The 26,489-nt window shown below is 45.9% G+C and overlaps 1 protein-coding gene across 1 annotated transcript; it reads right to left on the bottom strand.

Annotated features, from left to right (window-relative positions):
* Positions 1 to 632: 632 nt before the first annotated feature.
* Positions 633 to 20,557, bottom strand: LOC146340676 (outer mitochondrial transmembrane helix translocase-like). The gene is made up of 9 exons (XM_084804037.1): positions 20,347 to 20,557; positions 18,875 to 18,973; positions 17,956 to 18,076; positions 14,920 to 15,120; positions 10,179 to 10,285; positions 8,470 to 8,559; positions 5,705 to 5,755; positions 3,408 to 3,583; positions 633 to 1,626 (listed from the first exon to the last, which is right to left on the bottom strand). The coding sequence occupies exons 1-9, from the start codon at positions 20,518 to 20,520 to the stop codon at positions 1,500 to 1,502; spliced, it is 1,146 nt and encodes a 381-aa protein (XP_084660163.1). The 5' UTR covers positions 20,521 to 20,557; the 3' UTR covers positions 633 to 1,499.
* Between the last annotated feature and the right edge of the window lie 5,932 nt (positions 20,558 to 26,489).

Below are 26,489 nucleotides of genomic sequence, written 5' to 3'. Positions count from 1 at the left end.
TCTTCTGGCCAGGATTCACTCTTCTCGATTATCCCAGAGTGCAGGACATGGAATAATGGGCTCAAGTTACAGGAAACCAGATTCTGGCTGAACATCAGGAAAAACTTCCTGTTAGAGCAATACGACAATGGAACCAATTCCCTAGGGAGGTAGTGGGCTCTCCCACACTGGAGGCATTCAAGATGAAGCTGGACACCCATCTGTCAGGGATGCTCTGACTTGGATTCCTGCATTGAGCAGGGGGTTGGACTCGATGGCCTTGTAGGCCCCTTCCAGCCCTACTATTCTATGATTCTATGATTGGCTGGTTACTAAGCTCTTTTCTAACACTTCTTAAAATGCTCAGTTATAAATGTGCTTCCAAGGGATGGACCCAACAACAGAGCAGACAGCACTGAAACAGCCTTTTTTCTGCTTGAAGTGCAACGACAGGAGAAGTGCACCAGAAAGCATGAAGGATGCTACCTTCAACTGCTTACATGTTTTGATAGACATCTCAGGTATCAGGACTTGTGCTCAAGTATAAAAGCTGGAATACTCCGTAATCAAAATCCCCCCTGATTCAGTATGAGGAGGAAACAGCCCATGATTTATTTATTTTTAAAGGACAAAGTATTTCCAGTTTTGTATTTACAGCTCTTGAATGCTTTATTTATAGTCTGATAGTGTTAAAATCTGCAGGGAAGGCGACCCTACAGATTGCTACGGCTCCCTTCCCCAGTCTGGTACTAGCGCCAATGGCCATGCTGGCTGGGGATGATAGGAACTGTAGTCCATATCAGGGGAGCACCAGGTTGGGCAAAGGCTGCACTATGGCTTCTTTATAAGAACTATGCAGGGCGGGGAGATTCAGGGTTGTGAAAAGGCCAAAGAAATGGTAAGCTTGAAATAAAAATAAATACTTGCTTAGTTCCAGCCATTTGTTTTAATGCCCCCTTTTGCAATTAGCAGGACTACTTTATAAGTATGGTTTGCTACTCACTCATACAATAATGCCTCCAAACAGCGTGTTGCTAGTTTTCCTGGTGATTGTCTTTGCTCCTTGTACTATGCACCTCCCTATTCTATAGCCCTGGGGGTGTTGAACTTCTTTCAACCCAAGGGCCAAATACAGTTTTGGAGAAGCTCTCGGGGGGCTGCATTTCTGTGGTAGGGCCAAAATACCAAAAATGCCAGCATATTTTAGCTTAAAGCTCTTACCTTAGAAACATTTCAACCCTTTAGAATGGGGAAAAAATGCACCAAAAACAGGTAAGCACCAAACGATCAGTATTCGGGGAAAGGGGGCATGGGTCTCTGAGTAACCCCAGGGGGCTGAATTCAGCCCGCAGAACTGAGGTTCTGCACCCCTATTATAGCCTGCTGAAAAGCCTCTGAGTGCAGACTTCCTTACCACACATACTCTGTGCCCCACAGTCTAGCCAAAATGCAGCAGTTGATATAACCTTCCTGCGTTATATACTGAGTTGATTATTATCTCCAAACTATGGGCCATCCACTCAGTCCAAAGCTGGTTCCTTTAGTGCTGGCACAGCCGTTGAGGCTGCCTTGGACTCCTTCATCTTTTCCAGAGCAAACAACAGGTCGAGCTGAGTCAGTGGCCGCAACTGATCCTCTTCCAAGTCACTGGACACAAAATAAATACATAAAATGGGAACATGGGCTGCCCTTTGAAATATGCCAACTGCCTACCTGCTCTATTTATTTATTTATTTATTTATTTTTATTGTGGTTTTAACAAAACAAATCATGAAAAGAAAAAAACAAAAATGTACATGCATAAAAATACTAATATTCTATTACGTACAACTTTCTACAGAAGACAGGAGCTTATATATAAGCTTCAACAAAAGCAGACCAAATATCTGTGTTTTTGTCCATTTGCGAGTGGCGTCTATATACCACCCATTCAAATGTTGATAGCATTGTTAGGACTTCAGGCCATTGCAGTATAGGAGGTGAGCATTTTTCCTTCCAATGTTGTACGATCAAGCTTTTGTCCCTTTAGTTAAACTATGGAATTCACTAACACAAGATGTGATGGCCACCAACTTGTATGGCTTTAAAAGGGGATTAGACAAATTCATGGAGGATAAAGTTATCAATAGCCACTAGTCTTGATGGCTATTATTACCTCTGGTATCAGAGGCAGTATGCTTATGTATACCAGTTGCTGGGAGACATGAGTGTGAGAGTGCTATTACTCTCATGTCCTACTTGTGGGCTTCCACTGTGGCCACGTACACACAGAATGCTTGGTCTGATTCAGCATAGCTCCGATTTATTTTGATTTATATGCTGCCTTCCCTCACACACAAAATAGTGCTCAAGGCAGCTAACGGTAATAAAAACCAAGATTAAAATAAACGTAATTAAAACAATTTTACATTTGGTGAAGATAAACCCTTATGTTACCTTTGGTGGGGGTGGAGGTCCTATAGCAGGGGTGCGTAACCTATTTCAGCCTGAGCACTAAATTCCATTTTGGAGAAGCTCTTGTGGGCTGTATTCCAGTGGTGGGCAGGGCCAAAGATGGCAAAACAGAAAACCCCAGCATATTTTAGCTTAAAGCTCTTACTGGCAGTAACTAAGCCTTAGCAGAGCCATTTTAGAATGTGGGGAAGAACTGCCCAAAAACAAGGAAACCACCAAACAATCAGTGGTTGGGGAAAGGAGGTGTGGCCTTCTGGGGAACCCCAGAGGGCTGAATTGGGACCCTCAGAGGGCCAGAGGTTCTGCACCCCTGTGCCATAGTATGGCTCCTCCTGCACTGTGCAATCACATTGGACGGGCTGTAGCTCAACAGAGCACATGCTTTGCATGCAAAAGATCCCTGGTTCAATCCCCAGCCACCAAAGACTCTGTCTGAAACTGCAGAGCTGCTGCCAGTTGATATAAACATGACAGAGCTAAATAGATTAATGATCTGGTGCAGTATAAGGTAGCTTCTGATGATCCTGAGCTCAGTGGCACCTTCCCCACCCCTGGGTTGCTCCGGATCTCAGGAGACGTAACAATGGCCTGGGAAGGAGCAACTGAATGAGCTTTTCCTACGTAACCTCAGATTTCCACCATTTCTAAGAGGTGTAGGAAGCTGCTATTAGCAACCATGCCCATGTTCCTAAAGGTAACACTAAAAGGAGCCCTAACCCGGTTTTCATAAATAAATGTTTTAAATCCCCTTTTGATTGAGTCCTGTAATTTAGCCCTGCTCTGTCAAAGTGACCCACTGCATGGACAACCTTTCTTAGATTTATGGATTTGATCTGGAGAACTGAGGGTGTGACCCATCATTTCATACTTCTGCAAATCATTGGGTGTGCCAAGTAGTTCGAGCCTAGCAACGTCTGGGAATAGGACCGCGAGAAGTTGGAAGGGGAAGGAATAGGAGATGAGCAAAGCCTCACCTTTCCTCATCGCTGTCTCCATCACGGAGCATCCGGGCAATCTGCTTCATTTGTTGCTTTCGGACATAATCGCGCACACGATACAGGGCAGCGTCCCGACACAATTCCCGCAGGTCACTGCCTGAGTAACCAGTTGTTTTCTCAGCCAACTCCTTCAGGCTCACAGCATTACTCATCTGTTCCAAAGGCAAAAATCCCCATCCCCCGGGGTTAAATATGTACGTGTACACATGTTCCCCGGGCTGCTCAGTAGATCTGCTGGAGGCCACACAGCCCTGGATCTGCCTGTCTGTAGCTTCCCGATGCTGACAGCTGGTTATGTATATGAATCTTTGCAAAAGTTCACCAAAGGAGGAGTTGAATCTTTGCAGAAGCTCACTGAAGGCTCTTACTCCACTGATGAAGATTTGGTGGTTCCATATCCCTGTTTACTTTAGATTTTTTGCCCTTTCCTCCTCCTGATAAAACATTGTACCATTGGCAAATACAGATTTCCTTGCATTGATTCCATACCCCTGACTCAACATGATGAAATAGTGGGAACTGGGGCCGGGGCGGGGGGCAGAAAGCTAGGGATTTCTAACAGAATTATCAGCACTCCCAAGTTACAATTCCTAGGATTCTTTGGGAGATGCTATGACCTTTTCAATCTGGTTTAAAATCAGTATATATTTATAGAACATCGACCCGTCAACTGTATTATTTAGTTTGGCCACTACTGTGTTCCCCATGTCTTTCTGCCAACTTGGATGTAGTTCCTCTTAAACACAGGGTATCTCCCTTGCTGGTGATTTTCACTATTTTGGATTAATCAGCTGTGACTTGCTATCAGGCCCAGTGCTGGTATTGAGAGAGCCTGAGTAGGGTGCCCTCCACTCCACCTCAGGGTGACTCCTGTCCAGGCAATCCTGCCCCTACCTCCGTACCAGCTCCTCCCAGCTCAGCAATCCAGCCCCCTCCAGCACCAGCAGACACAACAAGCAGCGCCTGGGCCAGCACAACTTTTTTTTTTCTTTCAAGGACCCGATGCTGAAAGCGTACAGATTCTGAAAAATGTACAGCAGCCACCCTCTTTCCCACAAATGCCTCTGAGAGGCGGTGGCCATTTCTGTGTTGCCAAAAAAGAGGCCCAAAGGGGTCACAGATCTGCACAAAACTTGCATATACTAGTTTATATGTAAAGATGCAAATTTAGAAATAAATACTATAATTAAAAATGCAATACATCTCACCACAGTGGGGAAGATTGTGACCAGGTGGTCTATGTGTCTGCTGTGTCTGCTACTAGGTACTAACTGTAAATCAGCAAATTCAAGGCTCCTGCGCCCTTTTCTTTGGGTTCTTGATCTTTAAAGTGGACTGGAGACTCAACAGCTCTTTGAATAGAGGACTGTCCGCTGTAAAGTAGGACACATGGCCACCCTACACAGCAGTGCTACATTGGGGGCAAGCACAGAGGCATTTTGGGAGGGAAAAATGGCAGCGGCAGAAGAGCTGCCTGGCTCGGCACTGAAAATGCCAAATCCCTGAAATTAAACTTGTGTTTCTTTTAAAATCATGGCTTCAGCCCAAGTTGATCCTCTGGAGCCTGTGTGCCCCAGCATTTGCCCAATCATGCCAGCCCAGCTGCTGGGCCTGCTTGCTATTTAATGCTGCGATTATAGTGTCGTTTGTTCTAGAAGAATGAATTGTTAGGAATTATATATTCTTGTACCAATTATTGAAATTGTTTGGATTATTCATTTTTGGAATGAACTGGATTGTTATGAGATATAATTGTACATTTGTATATCTGCTGTGAACCCCCTTTGAGCACAGTAATTGTGGAAAAGTGTTATGTAAATGAACCAAACTTGACAAATGTCCTAGGACCATAGGAACATGCATTACACCAAGTCAGTCCATTAGTCCATCTACCTGAATATTGTCTAAACTAGTAGTGAATAATACAAATAGTGGCCTTCCAAATGTTTTAGCCTACAACTTACATCAGCCCTAGCCAACATAGCCAATGGTGAGGGATCATGGGAGTTGTAGGCCAAAACATCTGTAGAGCCACAACTTGCCTACCCCTGATATAGAGTGAGTTAATTTTACACTGCTTTGACTGACAGCAGCTCTGCAGGGTTTCAGGCAGGGGTTTTTCCCAGCCCCACCTGGAGATGCCAAGGACTGAAGCTGGGACCTTCTGTATGCAAAGCAAATACTCTGCCACTGAGCTGTGGCCTTTCCCCTAATTAGACTGCAACTGAAAAAACATGGAAGGAAGGTCCAGTGGGAGAAAGAGGGAGACTCACATTTTCTTCAGCAAGGATGAGCTTCAGAATATCCTGCCGTTGCCTTTGTGTCTACCAGAAGAAAGAACAATGAAAGGTATAGTTAGAATTGGAGGTTGAGAGAACTGAGAGTACATGCCACGGCAACCTTACTGCAGCTAAGATGGTCTGGGTCTTGTCAGTCGCTGGATGGGAGACTGCCAAGAAACCATATGCAGACCATCTTGAGTTCCATTGGGCGGGGTGGGAGGTGGTCTATAAACGTATCAATAAATCTAAAAGTAAGAGCGATCATCCATTCACTTTTCAAAAGCCACAGAATTTCATCCAATAGATTATTTTACTGAGGCTTGAACAATTAGTTCAGAATATGTCAAGGAAAATGCTAAATGTAGTAGCTTCCAAGGCTGTTCACAGTTTATTCAATTTGATACAACATAAAAGACATATAAATAACACAATAATATACACAGGTTGAAATACGTAGCATTTTAAATTACCCATCCCTGAAGACCTGTCTAATAAAGAAGATTTTGCACTGTTTCTAAAAGCCTGCAAGCTGGTGGGGCAAGAGGTTCCCAGGGATGGGAATTCCATAGAACTTGGGTCACAACTGAAAAGGCTCCACAATATTCCCCCAAGAGACCTGACTGTTCCTCCAGCAGGACTTTCCTGAAGATCATAAAGGACAAGTTCAAATGGAATTCATTATTTATATGTTATTTTTGTATTTGCTGCAGTTATTGCTTGATATCTGCAGCTGTTCTACAACCATGAGAATGACCTCACTGGATTAGACACTAAAGGTCCACCTAGTCCAGCTATAGTTGTGTGCATGTCCTGCTGGTGGACCTCCCGTGGGCCTCTGGTTGGCCACTGTGTGAAGAGAATGCTAGACTCGATAGGCCTTGGTGTGATCCAGCACAGCTCTTCTTATGAACTTAATATGCAGTCAGGGCCAGAAATATTGGAACAAGGATAACTGTTTTGGCAGTTGACCTCTGTACACCACCACATTGAAGTTGAAAGGAAACACACCCAGATGGGAGTGAAGTCTGGACTTTCAGCTGTAATTCAAGGGGTTTGACAAAAGTGGGGCACTAACCATTCAGGAAGTATAGCCAGTGGCATACACACATCCCCATCGTTGGGGGCTCATAAGTAATGGAACAAATGGCTGACAAGCAGCTGCATGGCCAGGTGTGGCCTGTTTCCTGGGTACCCCATGACCAATCAAGCAGATAAAAGGCCTGGATGTGGTTCTGAGTGTTACATTTGCATTTGGTAGCTGTTCACTGGAACCCCCAACATGAGGTCCAAAGAGGTGTCCATGCGAGTGAAGGAGGCCATCATTAGGCTGAGGAAACAAAATAAACCCATCAGAGAGAGAGCAAAAACATTGGGAGTGACCAATACAACAGTTTGGAACATCCTGAAAAAGAAGGAATTAACTGGCAAGCTCAGCAACAGCAAAAGGCCTGGAAGACCATGGAAGACAACTAAAATGGATGACCGTAGAATTCTGCTCATGGTGAAGAGGAACCCTTTCACAATATCTAGCCAGGTCAAGAACACTCTTGAGGAGGCAGGCATGTTGTTGTCAACATCTACGGTCAAGAGGCTTTATGAATGTAAATACAGAGGCTTCACAACAAGGTGCAAACCACTGGTTATGCTCAAGAACAGACAGGCCAGATTAGCCTTTGCCAGCAAACACCTTAAAAAGCCTGCCCATTTCTGGAATAAGATTCTTTGGACTGATGAAACCAAGATTAACTTGTACCAGAATGATGGGAAGAGAAAAGTATGGAGAAGGAAAGGAACAGCTCATGATCCAAAGCATACCACATCATCTGTCAAACATGGTGGAGGCAGCGTTATGGCATGGGCACGTATGGCTGCCAATGGAACCGGGTCACCGGTGTTTATTGATGACCTGAATGCTGATCAAAGCAGCAGGATGAATTCTGAAGTGTACAGGGCTATACTTTCTGCTCAGATTCAACCCAATGCTGCCAAACTGATAGGACGCCACTTCATATTGCAGATGGATAATGACCCAAAACATACAGCAAAAGCTACCCAGAGTTTCTCAAGGCAAAGAAATGGGATGTTCTTCAATGACCAAGTCAGTCACCTGATCTCAACCCAGTAGAGCATGCTTCTCACTTACTGAAGACAAGACTGAAGGCAGAAAGACCCACAAACAAGCAGCAGCTGAAGGCAGCTGCAGTAAAGGCCTAGCAAAGCATCTCGAGGGAGGAAACTCAGCATTTGGTCATGTCCATGGGTTCCAGACTTCAGGCAGTCATTGACTGCAAAGGATTTTCATCCAGGTATTAAAGGCGATCCCTAAGTTTGAAATGATGTTGGTTTGTTCCATTACTTATGAGCCACCAATGATGGGGGTGTATGCATGCCACTGGCTGTACTTCCTGAATGGTTAGTGCCCCACTTTTGTCAAACCCCTTGAATTACAGCTGAAAGTCCTGACTTCGCTCCCATCTGGGTGTGTTTCCTTTCAACTTCAATGTGGTGGTGTGCAGAGGCCAACTGCCAAACAGTTATCTTTGTTCCAATATTTCTGGCCCTGACTGTATGTACATTCTGGTTGTTCTGCAATTATTTCCTTGGTCTCTCAGGTCCCCTTGCCATAAAATGTCTGTCTACAGATCTGCTAAGGAAACAGACATTTTGGACTGGAGACCATTGTGTGCAATAGTGGAGCTGAACATGGAGCAGGTGTGTCAGCAGGATTTGTGGAAAGAAAGGTAAGGTTGGCTTACAGGTAGACCGATCTGGAAGGTAGTAGGCATCCTCCTCAAGATGGCTGGATCCACATCTTGGGGCCTATTGGTTGCTCCTAGCACCATTACCTGAAATGCAGCAAAAGTGAACCATGATAGCTGATTAATCTTAATTTTTAGCTGACCAGGTAAATCTTTAGTGTCTGCATTTGAATTTTAAAAGATTTTTTATTATGCCTCTTAAAGAATATTTTAAAAGAAAACAGGTTATTTATTTGATTTATATCCTGCCTTTCTACCAAAAGAGAGGCGGCTATTTTTGGATGATTCAGGTGTGTAGCAGGTATCATTTTAGAAGACACATTCTATAAGAACAGATAAATCTATAAGATACGATGTAAATGTGATTCTTTAATTAAATATACATTCCCATCAAAATATACCTCTTATTATATTAGTTCCTTAGTTTATGGATTAATAGTTTTCAGTTCTTTAGATTTTCTAAAATTAATTTGGAGGTTTTGGTGATTTGTTTAAATTGATTTGATTATTTAAATTGGATGCAAGATAAATGTGTAAAGTATTATTTTAAATGAGTAAAAGGCAACATATGGATGTTATCTTCATTTTTTAATAATTTAAAAGATGAGGGATTCCCTCCTCTGTGAGAATGCCTCTCTAAGATGGTATCCGTCATCTGCACTTTGTATAAGTACTTGAATTAAAAAAAAATCTTAACTTTTTTTTGCCCAATTAAAATGGGTCACTTAGGTTACAATCCTATACATACTTTCTTGGGAGTGAGCCCCATTGAATGCAGTGGGTCTTACTTTTGAATATACATGTATAAGATCAAACTCTTTGGCTGTTTAGGAGCCATGGAATAGTTAGGATCTCCCCCTCCAAAAGCGAGGAGAGGTCCGCCTTTGGGGGGAGAGTGCCAACCTTGGATGTCCCCTCCCACCCAGCCCCCACGGGAACCTGCACAGCCCTCTGTAATGTTGGGGCTCCGATGTCAGTAGAGAAAATCGTACACACCCCACATGGGGTGGGAATGTACACTAGCCCTGGAGTTGCTGTACATAGTATCCCTCCCACTGATTCCAATGGGAGGGAAATAATAACAAATAAAGAAAACCTAGGAACAGGAAGAGAAAGGATGACAAATACTGCTACTCCTTCCCTTCTAGCCTATCAGGCAGAGCGTTGGAATTTTTGGAGCCTCTGTTCTTGGAGCTACACACACACACACGATTGCTCTATTAATATGTGTGTGTGTGGGGGGGGCTGTTGGGTTAGGAAGGGAAGGTATCATGCCACCTTCAGGTTTTTGAGTGCTCTTGGGAAAGATACTGTCAATGGTCTCCCCTCCCTTCTCACTGTCATTGTCCCCCACTGCTATTGCTGCGGATCCTTTTCCTCATCATTGGCTTCCGCTTGCTTGCTTGACAGGTGGAGAGCCAGTGAGCAAGCAGGCAGTGGCGTCTCCTGCTCCTCCTCTTCATCACCACCATTATCTTGGCCAGAGCGAGAGGCAGGGGAATGAGCAGGGTGCAATGGTGAAGAGGAGGAACAAGTCCAAGGGGCTCTTGTCAGTGGGTCCCTGCTGGGGTGTGGGCTCTCAGTAGGTGCCCAGCCATGCCTACCTTCCACACCGGCCCTGGAAAGGTACATCTTTTCAAATCAATGTATGCCCAGCTCTGGCTAGCTTTGCATTAACTGTGGCTGTGATTCCTGCTAAGTGGTACCTGGCAAGTGGGCCCAGTCTCCAGCCCATCCCAAAGGCTCATGAACTCCGCTTTCATCATAGCAGTAGCTTCGTGGTCAGCTTCAGAGCGATTCCTCAGGAAGGCATCTGCCAGGAGAGAGAAAAACACTAGTTCTGCAAAAGGGCCTATGCTTCTGCTGCCCTTCTCCATTGGCTCCTGTCTGTCTTGATCCCCAGCTCCGTAACTAATATCTTGGGAACATGTTGTTTTCTTCTGATCTTTTTAAAATAAATGATGAAATGCAATAGGACTCTGATTCTTCCAAAATTGTTAGTGTCTTCTGTAGTGAGGTCCTACATGCCTGCAAATGTTTCCACCTCCTTCTCCTGACCTGCATAGCTGGCATGGGTGGTGGAGGTGCCACTGGTGAACATGACGTGATATCATTAATTTGTAGAGAAACTGCCACCTGGGAAATCTGGGACAGGATCCTCTCTGGAACTGGACAGAAGAATAGCACTGTGTTGCCCTGCTTTGGGGACCCAGTAGTGCCTTTATGACATCAGCGGCCATTGCACCAATCCCCACCTTCTTCACAGACCTATTTGCATTTTTAGCAGCCAACATACTTCAGCCTAAGGAAAGCGGCAAGCTTAAGAGGTGTGCAACTGAGTGGTCAAGAATTGGTAAGGGTATAGAGAGGTGAACAACAAGCAGCATGCGACAGCCCATCTTGATTGCCACAATTCCATAATCATTCCAAGCATTTGGCAGATAGTTTGCTAGTTTTTCAGTAAGATCCCAGTGTCAGGGTGGACACTGAGCCCATAGAATCCCAGAGTAGTTCTGATTCTGAGGAAGAGCAGCCACTCCTGGGAGAGGGGCGTGCTCATCCTTCCCAGGGCCAACAGCTGGCAGAGATTCCTCCCACCGGCATTCCTGGCATAGATAGCAGTCCCGGGAGTGAGAGAGCGCGGGAAGACTTGCTGGATGCGTGACGTCGATGCAGGGAGCAGCGCCAAATGGAGGGCGCGGAAAGGAGGCGTAGTGCCCGGTTGGCGCACAAACAACGTTTGCGCCCAGAGGATCCAAGGGAAAAGGGGAGGGACCCTCCCTAGCCCATAAGTTCAGGGTCTGCCAGTGATTCTCCTTCAAACGGGGACCAACTGTTCCAACTTAGGGCATAGGTACTCTGCTGCTCATAGCTAGAGTTGTTAAGTTGTAAAAGAGGAATAAAGCTTTGAAAATAATCCCTTTGTCTGTGTCTGGACTTGGCTACTGGATTAGACTGAAAGAGGCCGCCAAGGAGCCCTTGACACCCAGGACCTCATGGCTTCTTGCAAAACTTCCCATTCTGATTGAGGAAATGGGGGATGGGGAGGAAATGACTGCACTTCTTCAAACTTCTCAAGCACCAATTAAGGAAAACACAGCCTGCATGTCTCCAACTGTGCAAGCAGGTGTGCTTGGGAAAGGAGAGACAGGAGAACGGGCAAGTGGAAAAACCCAATTCATGGTTCATCATGGCTTCTATCTCACTTCTATGTAGGCCAGCTTCCACAGTTAGGAACATGATTATCAGTCATATTGAAGGAAACTGGCATAGTCAATGCAGCTGTCTACTCTGAATGGTAGTGGGCCAGTGGGTTTGAGTTTTATTTTTTTTTAGTTTCAGCTTTGAACTTGTCCTTAGATTGATGTCTTCCTTCCTCATACCATCCATTTACCCATCTGTATGCACAGGATACTTGCAGATATTTATTGGTTTGCCTACAGTACAACATGAAATCTGATGTTCACCATATTATTATGTTTTCCAAGCAGCATCAAACCTTGGAGTTAAGTACAGGTTTACAATAAATATTTAGAATATTTGTGTGGGGAAAACTACAGATAAAAGTGATCTTTTGGTGACTTTACTACATAATATGTATGTATGGTATTGCTTGATCAGACCAAGCCTTTCTGGTCTGGCATTTTCTTTCTAACAGTGCCCAGTGAGATGCTTCTGAAGAGTTTGCAAGCAAGAGCGGATACAATCTCCCAATGAGATGAGAAAGAGGCCTAGGATATTTTGAGGAGCAAAGCTGTAAGATGCAATAAAAGGACTGAAAAATATCCTATTACCATATTTAACATGAGACTATAACTCAGCTGATATAATAATAAATGCTGCTATAATAATAATAATAATAATTATTATTATTACTATTATTGGCCAAACAGGATGTAATGGAAGCAGACCATTTGTTTAATGGAAGATCTACCTTAATCATGTATAATGCAGAGAGATGGTGGCGGGGGAGCTCCAATTTTTTTTTAGTAAACAGGCTGCATGGGTGGACGTTGCTAAACTGCTTCCTGCGGCTGCCTTCTCTGCAGTCTGTCCATCCAGTTGCTATTCTCCTCTGCTGAATTCCAACACCAGAAATGAGGCTGGCTGGGAGAAGAGTGGTGGTGTGGGAGAGGCTAAAGCAAGGTAAGCAGTGGGCATGGGGAGGGTTCCATTCCCCTCACACGTGGTCCTGCTTTGCTCTTAAAAAGCCGACCCTCAACCCCTCTATTCCCTCCTCCACTTTATATGTGAATAGGGCAGACTCAAATTTAAACAAAGCTGGCTGCCGTTATCCAGTTCGATCCCAATATCTTAGTACTCCCATCTCATGGCAGTGAACTTGACACATAAGCAACTATGGAATTCATTAAAGCAAAATGTGGTGATAGCCATTTGCTTAAATCAGGGGTGGGCAACTTTTTCCTGCCTAGGGCCACATTCCTGCATGGGTAATCTGTCAGGAGTCACACATCGGTGGCAGGCAGGGCCAGAGCCAGAAGTGGGTGGGTCACCCCCTTTCTCTTTCTGCCATCCCCTTTCCTCTCTCTCACTTTCCCTTCCAGGGAAGGGACAAATTGCTCTTGCCAGAGGACTGAACTGATTGCATGTAGAGGGCTTTTGAAACTAGGCTGATAGCCATAGGTTGCCCACCGCAGTGTAGATGACTTTGAAGAAAGGACTTGGCAAATTCATCAGAAGTCTTATCAACAACTATCTAGCTGATAGGTGTGCTAGGTGAATAGAATGTTCATATCCAGAGGCAGTAAATGTCTGAAAATCGGATGCTGCACACTTACAAAGGATGGCCATCACCTTCACATGTCCAGAGAGTTGGCCATGTTCCAGCACAATCTTCTACATACATGCCCACTCAAAAGTAAGTCCCACTGAGTTCAGTAGGGCTTACTCCCAGGAATGTGGGTATAGGATTAGGGAGCAATCCTATGGCTCCTAGATATTGTCTGAGGGTCCAAAGGATATTGGGGATTCCTCCCTCCAAGGTCAGAGATAGCACTCCGACCTTGGAAGAGGGAGTCAAGAGATCTGACTCCCCTCCCTCGGCCCCTCACAGCTGGCACAGAAAGAACCACACCGGCTGCCCTCCAAGGCTGGAAAAGCAATTTCAGAGAGAGAGAGAGAAAAGGGGGCATTTAGATGGGCAGGGAGGGGAGGAGATCAGAGTGGCCAGGATATGAGCTAAGCTGAGCCTCTTCCAGCCTCCTTCCCTCCCCCTCCGAATCACCCTCGCTAGGCAGGCTAAAAAGCCTGTCTAGTGAAAAATGCAGGGTGGGAGGATGGGGTGGTGAATTGTCTCCGCTGCTCTACCTGCCCTGAAATGGATGATTGGAAGCCTTCGAGTTCAGGGACTTCTGATCATCGAGGGTGCAATTGATAGGTTTGTGCCCTTAGTCTGTTTCAACAAAGACAACCAAGATCCTCGTGCCATCTTAAAGACTGACACCTGTATTATGGCATAAGCTTTTGTAGATTAGATGCACTTCACACAATGTTAGGGCATAGAGGCATCTGCTGGCGGTCATTGAAAGAAACAGAACACTGGACTAGATAGCTCTTTGGTCTGACCCCATGTGGTAGGTTGTCTTATTCATGTGTGCAAGAAAGGAGGGGAAAGTGGAATTGGGTGGCAAACTGAAAGAGGGAAAATATCAAGGAAGAACTTGAGAGGAAGGGGGAAGACTACCATTCAGAGTAGACAGCTGCATTGACTATGCCAGTTTCCTTCAGTGTGACTGATAATCATGTTCCTAACTGTGGAAGCTGGCCTACATGGAAGTGAGATAGATGCCATGATGAACCATGAATTGGGTTTTTCCACTTGCCCTTTCTACTGTCTCTCCTTTCCCAAGCACGCCTGCTTGCACAGTTGGAGACATACAGGCTGTATTTTCCTTAATTGGTGCTTGAGAAGTTTGGAGAAGTGCAGTCATAATATAAGCTTTGCTCCCAGGATGGGGAACTAATGCTAGTTGCTAGGAGACCCTGCGGGCACAATAACCGCTGAGACATATGCAAAGAAAAGGAGATTCGGAGAAGGAGAAGGGAACCATTCTAAAACCTGCTTGTTTTAGACAAACTGCCAGTCCATAAGTTTGGAAGCCAGTGAGACTTAAAATTAGAGAGGAAGAATATGGGGTTTTACTGCATGATTCATTTTTTTCCTTTAATATTTACACTACTTTTTATAAGATATGTTATTCTATTTTTGTAAATAATAAAAGGGCTGAAGTAAAAGAATAGAACTCACTCCCTTATTTTAAGTCAATACCTTAGCTTAAGGGCAACTGATTTTGATAGAGGTACTCTAATCTCTCTAAGTCTGGGAAGCAGGGTCACTTAGTTTGCTGATATCTCAACTCAGAATTAATCAGGTACAGGACACAGGCAAAACTGGGTGAGTGAATGACAGCATCTGAGAGAAATTACCTATTTCATCTATGAAAATGATGCAGGGTTGGATCTTGGTTGCCAATGAGAACACTGCAGCCGTGAGCTTTTGGGATTCTCCGTACCATTTGTCCGTCAGGGTAGATGCTTGCAGGTTTATGAATCTGCATCCCGAGGCCTGGGCTGTTGCTTTAGCAAGAAGGGTTTTGCCACAACCCGGAGGACCATAAAGCAAGACACCTGGTGACAAAGGAAACTCGTAAGCTCAGGTTCACATACACTTCTCCCCCCAGGAAGTGCCAGCTCCAGGTTTTTGAGGGCCTTTGGGCAACACACCCGCAATGGGCCCCCTCCTTCAGCAAGTCTGTCTTCTCACCACCATTGTCACCAGTTGCTATTCTCCTCATTCTCTTTCTCATCATTGCCACCACTTGCTTGCTTGGCAGTCAGAGAGCCAGTGAGCAAGTAGGCAGTAGCATCTGCTGCTGCTCTTCACCACCACTACCATTGTTTGGACCAGAGTAAGAGGCAGGTGAAGAACCAAGTTGTATCGGTGAAGAGGAGGAGCAAATCCAGGAGGCTCTTGCCCGTTGGCCCTTGGCAGGTGCCCTACCCTTGATGTAGGCCCTGAGTACAATGTCTCCGCCTGAGGCCTACAGAGGCAAAGGGCAAAAGGAAAAAAGGTCAGTCTTAGAGGCCTGGTTTTATTTGTTGGGAGGGGGTATCCCTGAGAGGAGTGGTATCATTTCCCCAGTTAAGTTTCTTCATGTTTGAAATAGTACTTTTGTTTTTGAGGGAGGAGGGTACAAAAAGAGAAAGAAAGACCAGAGCAGTAAGAGCAGAGCCAGGAAGGGCAGAGCACGAAGAGGGAGCAAGAAGAAGCAGCCTAACGAAGTCTAAGTGCTGCTAAGCTAGAGGTACTTGCATTTTTGCAACTTTTATTTTATCTTAATGCTTTCTGTATCACTCAGCTCTATTGCGTAAATACCTTTAGTTGTGATTTGCTTGCTTTAATTTACCAGTAATTGTTGTAGTTAAACCGTGTGTCTGGAGTGTCAATCATCCCACTCTACAGCCTAAACCCTATGTTATTGGGAAGGGGAACGTAGAAGAAGGAAGGTGAGACTCTTAAGGAGGCAAGAGATCCTTAAGGAGTTGCTCAGGGGGTCCAGATCATAAGGGGAACCCTGACAGTCTGTTTTCTTGTTTCAATCTCACAAGGAGTACAGTGACCATTTTAGGAAAGTGACCATGATTTTACTGTGAACCTGCACAACTTGTGACCAACCAAGGAAAATGCAACCCACCTCCCATGTACTGCAACTTCCCAACCCCCCTGTTTTTGCCATCCCAGGCAGGCAGCAAAAACAGGAGAATTGTGTTGTGGTCATTCTGAGCTTTTTATTGTTGTTGCTACAAGTCTATCATTTGGCTCCAAATGCCCAGAATTTGGCATATTCTTTGGGAGGTGTTTTGGTAACATTTTGACCGTTAGAAATGTGACTCTGATGGGACAAGAAGAGACATTAAAATCTTTGGAAATTTTGACATCGGGGCGGGGGGGGACTGCTGACACTTTGAAGAAAATTGAAATACAGGCTGCTTCAATGCTTACTGCTTCAATGACATAAAATACATCATTTATAACTTAGCATATAGAATTGTAGTAATTGACATATTTATGAAATGTATGGAGCAATCCTATGAATGTCTACTTAGAAGTAAGGCCCACTGTTTAGTGGTGTTTACTCCTGGGTACCCCACATATAGGACTGTAGCCTCGAAATATAAATGTCTTACAGTTCAACCCAATGCGCTTCTACTCGAAAATAAGTGTCATGGATTCAATGGGATTTACTCCCATGAGAATATATGTAGGACTGCAGCCTTAGTTTTGTAGTAGGACCATGTCTGTGTCCTTTGTGTCCATTGTCTGTGATGTCACGCAATCCTTTGAGGGGAGAGGGGAGAAATTTCAGCCACAAAAGAAGGGCCAGGTCAAAAGGACTACAGAGGCAGAATACTTCTATTGAGCTGATGTCTCTGATGTCAGTGGGGCATGGAATCCAGTCCGGGTTTCAGTCAGAACTCTAAAGGAGCTATCCAAGGCACAGAGAACCTTGGGTAGCTCCTTTAGAGCTCTGACTGAAACCTGGAGCGGATTAACTACCCCACTGACATCGGAGCCACCAACCTCCACTGCAACCTGATTCCCTCCAGATATTTTGGACTACAGCTCCCATAATCCCTAAGCATTGGCCATGCTGGCTGGGGCTTATGGGAGTTGTAGGCTGAAAGATCTGAAGGGCAAGAGGTTGGGGAAGGCTACTGTAGATTGTCTTGAAGGAAAATCTTCATACTACACATTTTCAGTGAATAAAACCTTGACTTAAACAGCTATTTCGCTATTTCATATGGATTTATTTTTTAGTGTTCCCCAACATTTCCCATTTTTCCAAAAATGGGGGGGGGTCCTGGGGGGGATGAACCATTCCCCCCTGAATTTTCCCAGTTTTTTCCTGACCTCCTCATCTCTAAAACTGATTATTTGTGTGATACACTTATATCAGCTTTAATTTTGGGGGATTTCTTAGACTTGTTGAGTGGCAGGTTTACCTTAATTCTAGTATAATGACGCTTGGAGAAATATAGCTATTTCCAATATTATCAAGGAAATGCTGCAAACTAAAGTAAGAGTTTGTCTTTCAAACTACAGAATAAATTTCAACTTCTCATCTAATATTTTAAGGGAGCACTTTAGATTTTGTAAATTCCCTCCGCCCCATAGAACTGGTCATTAGTCTAAGTGGAAATAAGAGGACATGTATTCTTTCTTCCTTTTTCACTTTCTGAATTGTTCGTGCTGCTTCTGTCCAACTGGGAGGAATATCATTCTCAAATATTCAGCAATTTTCCAAGTGGTCATTAGGTAAGGAACTGGCCCGCTGACCATAATTACTCCTTTGGGATCTAGACTCAAGCAGTTTTAAAACAAAGAGTAGTGCTTTCCTAAAGTATGAAAAAAACAGAGACGGTGATTTGTGAGTGGAATGGCACCCTTGTTCCGACATATACCTCTTGGGGGCTGGCAGAGCCTGGAGTGCTGAAACAAATGCCTCTGCTGGAATGGCAGGATGACCGTGTCCTGGAGTTCGCTAACCATCTCATCCAGGCCTGCAATGTCCTTCCAAGTGACCTGTGGATGGGACAAGCTTTGAGGACTTCAGGGTTGGCAAAGGAGCTCTGAGCTACCTGGCAAAAGGAGCTGGATTCAAAACATGCATATTTCAAATTCCAGAATTTGCACTTATTGGTTTAGGCTGCAGTCTCCTTGGAGTTAGGGATCTGTACTTTTTTCAGTTATTATTTTTGTACTTACATTACTCTGCAAAGCACTATGTACATTGATGTGCTACAAAATAACACATTTCCAAATTCGAATGTCTGATTCTGATGTGACCCCATGTGATCTCATTCCAAAATGTACGTTTTGCAGTCTTATTTCTGCTGTCTGTTTTCATCAGATGAGATTGCGCGTGGCTTTATCCTAACTAGAAACTCTTTTTCTGTCAAAGGCCACATTCCCTTAGGGATAACCTGTGGGGGGAGGAATACTGATGGTAGGTGGGGCTGAAGTCAGCGGTGAGTGGGGTGAAAAGTGGGCAGGACTACCAGTAGAGACTGGTGGCTCCAATGTCAGTGGGAAGGTAAACCTGCTCCAGGTTTCAGTCAAAACCCATCAGAACTCTGAAGGAGCTATCCAAGGTGCAGAGCATGGTCTGAGGACTACCCCTTTCATCTCTCTTTCCGACATCCCCCTTTCCTCTCTCTCCACCTCCTCTCTCTCCCCTCCCCTCCCCCCCCAACCGGCTGATAACTTTTGTCAGATGTCTAAACTGCTTGCAGGGGGCATTTGAAAAGAAGTGGAGGGGCCGTAGGTTGCCCACTCCTGCTCCACGATTTGTCAAGAGGACTAGTAGCCTTCTCATCTAACCTTGATGTGCCTTGGAACCACCAAGTGAGCAGCAATGTTCATCTCGTGCTCTGTCAACTTCACCCCTTCCACTCCAATCTGCTTCATCAAGCGTTCCACCTGCCAACAGAAAAAGGGGATCAGCGTTCCAGTCCTGCCCATGGTTCAAACTTGAACTTCAGCAGAGGACATGGTTCACCATGACTGACTAGCTGTATATGCTGGCTTGCATCTGGGACTCTGGAACAGCTGCCTAATATCCTCAGATCAGTATAGGCTGGATCTATACTGATATAGTGATCATCCTTTAGGGAAAGAATGGGGAGTGTGTGGCCCTCCAGATGTTGTTGGACTGCAACTCCCATCAGCCCTATGCAGCATAGCCAATTGGGAGGAATGACTGGATTGCAGTCCAGCCACTTCTGGAGGGCCACATGTCCCACATACCTGCTTTAAGGAGAGGTCATAACCATCCCTCTCTCTAATAGTGAACTCAGGTGTGAAATGCTGACAGAAATGGAACCTGAACAAGGCCACTGAGAACCAAGTGGGAGCATTTTGGGGGGAACCCTGAGGTTTGCAGAAGTACAAAAAAAAAAATCATGTGTGCACACTGTGGGGGCAACCCCCCAAATAAGATAAAAAGGGGGGATGGAATGGGTTCCCAAGCCTGGGTTTTCCTAGGCAATCACCAGATTCCGGTCTTGTCTGTGCCTTCCAAGGTTAGATTTTATTCCATATTCCACTGCTTCTCTGCCTTCTTGGCAGTGACAAGACCCCCTCCTAGAAATGTTCAACAAAATTTTTAAAGCCTAACGCTGAAGAGAATTTTTGAAAGCGTCTGGCTTGAGGGTGAAATTTCATCTTGGGCACAGAAAGGTCCCTCATAGTGTCAACACTGGAACAGGCCATTTGAGAAATCAATGCGATTGTTCAAAAACTTCTAGAGAAAAATAAATATGCTGTATCAATGGTGGCTGGTGGCTCTGATTTTGGTGGGGCTGTGAATCAATGCTGGGTTTCAGTCAGAACCAGCCAGAACTCTAAAGGAGCCATCCAAAGCACAGAACCCTACTCCCCAAATGGGTTCAGCACCTTGGACAGTTCCTTTAGAGTTCTGGCTGGTTTCAACTGAAACCTAGGATTCATAGCCCCACCGAAATCAGACCACCAGCCTCTACTGTACTGTATGTATTCCATGCGCCAAGTAGGTTTGATTTATTTGTTTTTCATTGCATCTTGTATAATGGTTTACCTTTTTTTTCGTTACCCTTTCTATTATAATGCAACACACTTTTTTCTCTTTATTTTTTTTGGTATGGGGCCTCTGAATGTTAACATGGCTTAGGGCCTCAGCATGTCTTAGTCCAGCCCTGACATGAATGGCCTTCTTGGGAGTCCATCATTATAATCCAGTAGGTGGCTAGAAAAGGCTGCTGATTACACACACACACACACACACACACCACTTTGTTGGTATGATCCCTATATACCTTTTTCTTTAACTGTATCCTTTGCTTCCGGGTAGGGTCCAAGGCATCTGATACCCACTTTATGCTGAAGTGGGTAGCAGCCCCCAAAATGGTCAAGCGGAAGACGACAGCAAACACTTCCTTCCAGGTCAGTGGCCGGGTCAGGAGGTCCCTGGCCACTTCCCCCAGCAACATCTCTTAAGCGTTTCTATCTCCCAGACTGGAAGCTGAACTATATTTTTAAAAAGTGGGTGAGGGAGAGGGGAGAGATGTTGGAATAAAAAAAATTAAAGAGAAAATACTGCAGCCATTTAGCATAGCTATCAAGGTAACAAGCTAAGGAACAAAGACACAATTCAGCCAGAGTGCCAGAGAGCTGGTGCAATGTAGTGGCTAAAGATAGAGATGTTGGAGAAATCCTCAGTGGAACCAAATGAGTTCAGATTTTCATGCATCTGACTCATGGATTCTGCAGTGGCCCAGTTTCCCCCCTGTTGGATGGATTCTGCAGACTTGTGGACCGATTTTCTAATTTTTCCAAATTTTGCACAAATTTTGTCATAGAAAACTATGCATTAAAAAGTAAACAAAAAGCCAAACATGTGCATTTCCCTCATATGATAAAGTGTGAAAATGGGCATTTTAGGCGGATTTGCACATTTTCACATGCACGCAATTGCACATTTGCATAAAAGCAAATTTGCACAAATTTGGAACAAAAAAAATCCGATTCCGTCGATGGGTGGACGATGGAACAAAAGGCACCTGACAATCCAGGAAACACAGATGGAATGGATTTTACACAATCTGTCCATCCCTGGCTAAAGAGATTTCAAGTCAAGTAGCTTTACAATCGCTAGGGATGTACGAAAGTCACTTACCTTTTCACGGATTGATTCGCGGTGGGAGGGGAGGCGCTCCGTCCCTCCCCCCGGAATCCTCGACGGGGGTGGAGGCGATCTGGTCCTCCCCCCCGAAATCCTGCCCGGCCGGCTCTGCTCCGCAGCGACTCCGTGGAGCTCTCTGTCCCATCCTGGCTGATGGGACAGAGAGAAGGCTATCCGAGGCTGATCTTGTTAAGCGGCCTGTCTGGTACTGCTGGAGGCACTCCTTAAGATAGGCTGGGCCGGAACCATATAGGGTTTTAAAGGTCAAAACCAACACCTTGAATTTGGCCCGGAAAACAACTGGTAACCAGTGCAACTCCTTCAGCACTGGAGTGATGTGATCTCGCCGGCGGCTGCCTTTAATCAGGCGAGCCGCCGCATTCTGTACCAGCTGCAGCTTCCGAACCGTCTTCAAGGGTAACCCCACGTAGAGCGCATTACAGTAGTCTAAACGAGAGGAGACCAGGGCATGTACTACCGATGGGAGCAGATGGTCGGTAAGGAAGGGGCGCAGCCGCCATATCAGATGGAGTTGATACAGCGCTGTCCAGCTCACAGCTGACACCTGAGCCTCCATGGACAGCTGGGAGTCCAAAATGACCCCCAGGCTGCGGACCTGGTCTTTCAAGGGTAGCTGTACCCCATTCAACACCAGGTCAACATCCCCTAGCCTCCAGGATTGGAAAAGGATTGGAAAAGACTCCTCTCTGGTAGGATTGGAAAAGACTCCTCTCTGAAACCCCAGAGTGTCACTGCAATAGACAATACTGCGCTAGATGGAGTAATGGTCAGTATAAAGAAGTTTCCTAATACTGGCCTATCTTGCAGGATTGTTGTAAGAATTACAACACAAAAAATCTAAGTTAAGGGCTATGAACACTAAAGCACTATAGTTGCTTACTATTTTTATTATGTTCTTTCTTTCTTTCTTTCAATACATTTCTATATCACCCAATAGGCAAAGCTGTCTGGGCAGTTCACAATTATCATAATCATTATTTTATTGAGACAGTCTGATATGCTAACCACTACATCACACTAGCTCTGATAAAATCTCCTGTCTTTTTTATACTGTTAGGGAGCAATCCTCTGGCTGCTAGACAGTGGCTAGATGGCCATAGGATATGTTGTTTTCCAGGAACTGACCTCAGAGCCCACGTGTCGAGGTCGGTTCCCAGAGAACTGACCTCCCCCCGATTCTGCGCTGCCTCGGAGGCAGCATGGAACAGCCCCATCCTTCATGCTCGCAAGATGAGCACGGAGCGGCCAGAAAGGGGTGTGGCTGGGGGCGTTCCAGGGCAGGGAGAGTGTAACTGCCTGTACGACACATACTATATGTCATACAGCAGCCTCCATCCCCGCTCCATGCTCCTCTGGCTAGACAGCTGCAATCGCCTGTCTAGCCAAAAAAGCAGGGCAGGAGAAGCACGGAGGGAATGATCCCCTCTGTGCTTCTCCTGCCCTGCTTTGGATAGGCAGTCGCCTCTGAGTTTGGAGGTAGCCACCTATCTAGATAGGATTGCTCCCTTAATAACAGTGTGTGTGCATGTATGCATGGAGTAATTTGGATTAGGACCACAGCACTGGTAGAGGGATATTTAACCCTTTCCCATCCTGCCATTTTCCTGATTAACCCTCCCCCCGAATTATTTTTCCTGCAGCATCTAAAAAGGCAGCTGTATTCCCCCTACACACACACACACACACACACACATCCCTACCTTGTGCCGTTTTGAAGGTAGGAGGCCATTCAGGTCAGGAAATGTGACACGCACACACCCTCCACCAGTGCCCTGACCCTGATCTGAATCTATTGATGTATTATTTATTTAAGCAATTTCTAGACAATCCTTTATCCTGATGGATAGGGTCCCTGCAGCTGCTCTTAACCTTTGCATCATTATTATTATTATTAAAATTAAATTTATTAATCGCCCATCTGGCTGGTCACCCAGCCACTCTGGGCGATGTACAACATACAATAAAACAGTTTAAAACAATAAAATTCTACAATAAAAACATTTTCTAAAATACCCTAACCCACCCCAAATGCCTGCCTGAACAACCACGTTTTTAATGCACGACGGAAGCTCATTAAAGAGAGGGCATGACGGAGTTCCCTAGGGAGGGAGTTCCACAGAGTGGGGGCCACCACAGAAAAGGCCCTCTCCCTCGTCCCCACCAGTCTAGCTGTCCTGGCTGATGGGACAGAGAGAAGGCCATCCGAGGCTGATCTTGTTAAGCGGCCTGTCTGGTGCTGCTGGAGGCGCTCCTTAAGATAGGCTGGGCCGGAACCATATAGGGTTTTAAGGGTCAAAACCAACACCTTGAATTTGGCCCGGAAAACAACTGGTAACCAGTGCAACTCCTTCAGCACTGGAGTGATGTGATCTCGCTGGCGGCTGCCTTTAATCAGGCGAGCCGCTGCGTTCTGTACCAGCTGTGGTTTCCGAACCGTCTTCAAGGTTAACCCCACGTAGAGCGCATTACAGTAGTCTAAATGAGAGGAGTCCAGGGCATGTACTACCGATGGAAGCAGATGGTCGGTAAGGAAGGGGCGCAGCCGCCGTATCAGATGGAGTTGATACAGCGCTGTCCGGCTGTGGGAAATCCATCCATGCATCTCCTTACATCATGTCTGGCCAGGCCCTTTAGGCTACCCTATTCTGTCCGCCTGAGCTCTCCATCTGCAACAAGGGGCCAATCATACAGATCTACCTTACAAGGTTGTTGTTGTTGTTATTTATTGCATTTATAACCTGCCTTTTTCCTCTTGCAAGGAACCCAAGGTGGCTTACATTATCCTCCTCCTCTCCATTTTATCCTCACAACAACAACCCTATGAGGTGGGTTGGGCTGAGAGTCTGTGACTGGCCAAAAGTCACCCAGTGAGCTTCCATGGCCGAGTGGGGACTAGACCCCAAAACTCCTGGCTCCCACTCCAACAATCTCGCCACTACACCACACTGGCTCTCTACACCACTGAATCTCTATACCACTACACCACACTGGTTGTACATTTTCCAATCAGCTTATTTATTTATTTGGAGCATTTTTACCCCACTCCTCAGCCAAAAAAGGCTCCCAAAGTGGCGTACAAAGGCTAATATCAGACCCAGGGAACTGTCAGTTGGAGCTGTATCTACCCAGAGTGCTTTGAACTTTAGAAGAGGGCTATAGAAATGCCACAGAAATGCTAAGCAGTCCATGGCTAAGCCCTAGGTGCTAGCCAAGCCTGTTGTCTCAGGCTGAGGGCCAGATGAACCCTACCTCCAATTCAGACGTGAGCGTCTGCAGTTACCCCTCTGGAGTCTGCCTCTGAATCCACCGCTTTCAGAATAGGAGGCAGATGCCCAGACGTCACCTGCCCAGGCTTGATTTGACCCCATCAAGAGCCAACGTATTTCCCCTGGGGATGCAACAGGATTCTCCCTGCAGCCTCCAAAAATTGGGGTGTCCTCAGAGGCTGTGGGAACCGAATGCAAGGCACCCAATGTGGAATCTCGCCCCGTGAGTTTAGTGCAGGTTTTTCCCATACAAAATCCTGGAGCCCGCGCTGCCCTCCGGAGGTGTTGAACGACAGCTCCCAGCACCGCGCCCCCCCGCTGGCTGGGGATGCTGGGAGTTGTAGTTCAACACCTCTGGCGGGCAGGGCCCGGTTCACCTTCGCTCGCTGGGGAGAAAAAGCCCGCAAGCTGGGCCTGGGCGGTTGCTGATCGTGGTGCTGAACGCCCGGCCGGCCCCAGCGCGCGGCGCCCGGCGAGCGCGGCCTTTCGCAGACAAAGGAAAAGGACGCGACGAAACGCTTCCAGTCCAGACTCACCCCTTCGCCGCCCGCCGCCGCCGCCGCGCCCGTCTCCCGCCGCCAAAGCTCCCCGCGTGGGATCAAGAGCCGCGGCGAAACCTTTCCGGCCTCAGCCCTCCGCCCGGCTTCTTCTGCGCAGGATGAGCCTCCAATCAGCTTGCCGTTATCCACGACTGGAAAGCCGAACCGGGCCAGGGCGGATTTTGGCTTCTGAGTTCTCACAGAAGACATTTTTAAGAGAAGTGAAAAAAGAAAGAAAAAAAGCACGTGTGAAACCACCAACCCAGCCTGCAAGTTGACATGCCCCGCTGTGCATAGGTTCCTGGGGTAAAAGCCGACATAAGTCCTACTTAGAGTAGCCCCATTGAAATGAATGGGACTTAAGTTAGTCATGGCTAAAGTCCCGTTCATTTCAATGGGGCTACTCTAAGACAGACTTATGCTGGATTTTCAGTCAGTCCTAAAGGAAATCAACCCTGAGTGCTCATTGGGAGGACATACTGAAGCTGAAGCTCAAATACTTTGGCCACCTAATGCGAAGAGAAAACTCCCTGGAAAAGACCCTGATGCTGGGAAAGACTGAAGGCAAAAGGAGAAGGGGACGGCAGAGGATGAGATGGCTAGATGGCATCACCGATGCAGTGAATATGGACTTGAGCACGCTCCGGGAGAGAGCGCAGGACAGGAAGGCCTGGCGTGCTATGGTCCATGGGGTCACGAAGAGTCGGACACGACTGAACAACAACATGCTGGATTTTATCCCTGGGTTCCACTCCTAGACATCCAGGTTAGCTTGCTCGTCTGTCTACTCTTGCGTCTTGAGAGAGGGGGGAGGTGCGATCTTACTCTCATGTCTACTCAGAAGGAAGCCCCATTGAGTTCAATTGGATTGAGTCCCAGTTAAGTATGGACAGGATTGCAGCCAAGAGAAATCTTCGTTGGTGAGCAGTGCAATCCCATGCATGTTTACTCAGAAAAAGTAAAGTGTTATTAAGTTCAATGGGACTTACTCCCAGGCAATTAAGTTCCTTGGACTTACTTCTGAGTAGACATGTAGTATAGGATCGCAATGTTACTAGATTATGCCCATTTACCTGGGAATAAGCTCCACTGAACTCTCTCTCTCTCTCTGTATGCAAATTGGAAAGTTTGAAAAACACTGTGAAAAGCCTTCACTTTTTCGTTACACCGGGAAAAAGTACAGATGTGGGAGGTTCATATGAGAGTAGGTGATTTCAAAGGTACCCTGGTCACATGCTGTTTAGATAAAATTTGAAGGATAGGAGCCTGAGGCAGATTTGACACCTGGTGAACAGATGAGGGGAGGGATGTGGGGCACCTGAATGTCTTTTCTTGGTAGTAGGTAAAACATATTTTACCTACTACTAGAGGTTTTCAAGATCTAAACCAGACTTTGCCCAACCTGGCGTCTTCCAGATGAGTTGGTCTATAGCTCTCATCATGTTGATGGG

This window comes from Heloderma suspectum, chromosome 6, assembly GCF_057233095.1.
Source record: "Heloderma suspectum isolate Gila_16-S chromosome 6, 16-S_ref, whole genome shotgun sequence".
Lineage (NCBI taxonomy): Eukaryota > Metazoa > Chordata > Lepidosauria > Squamata > Helodermatidae > Heloderma > Heloderma suspectum.
Note: the sequence above shows the minus strand (reverse complement) of the source record. Positions and strands in the feature narration are given on the sequence as shown.

What these genes read in the sequence shown, in the direction of transcription:
- LOC146340676 (XM_084804037.1), bottom strand. Translation starts at nt 20,520, where the DNA reads ATGTTGCTGGGGGAAGTGGCCAGGGACCTCCTGACCCGGCCACTGACC. An exon ending in GCTCTGCCAGCCCCCAAGAG is followed by an intron (nt 15,121 to 17,955) that starts GTATATGTCGGA and finishes CTTTGTCACCAG; the next exon opens with GTGTCTTGCTTTATGGTCCT. An exon ending in CCTTCCAGATCGGTCTACCT is followed by an intron (nt 5,756 to 8,469) that starts GTAAGCCAACCT and finishes TTCTTCTGGTAG; the next exon opens with ACACAAAGGCAACGGCAGGA.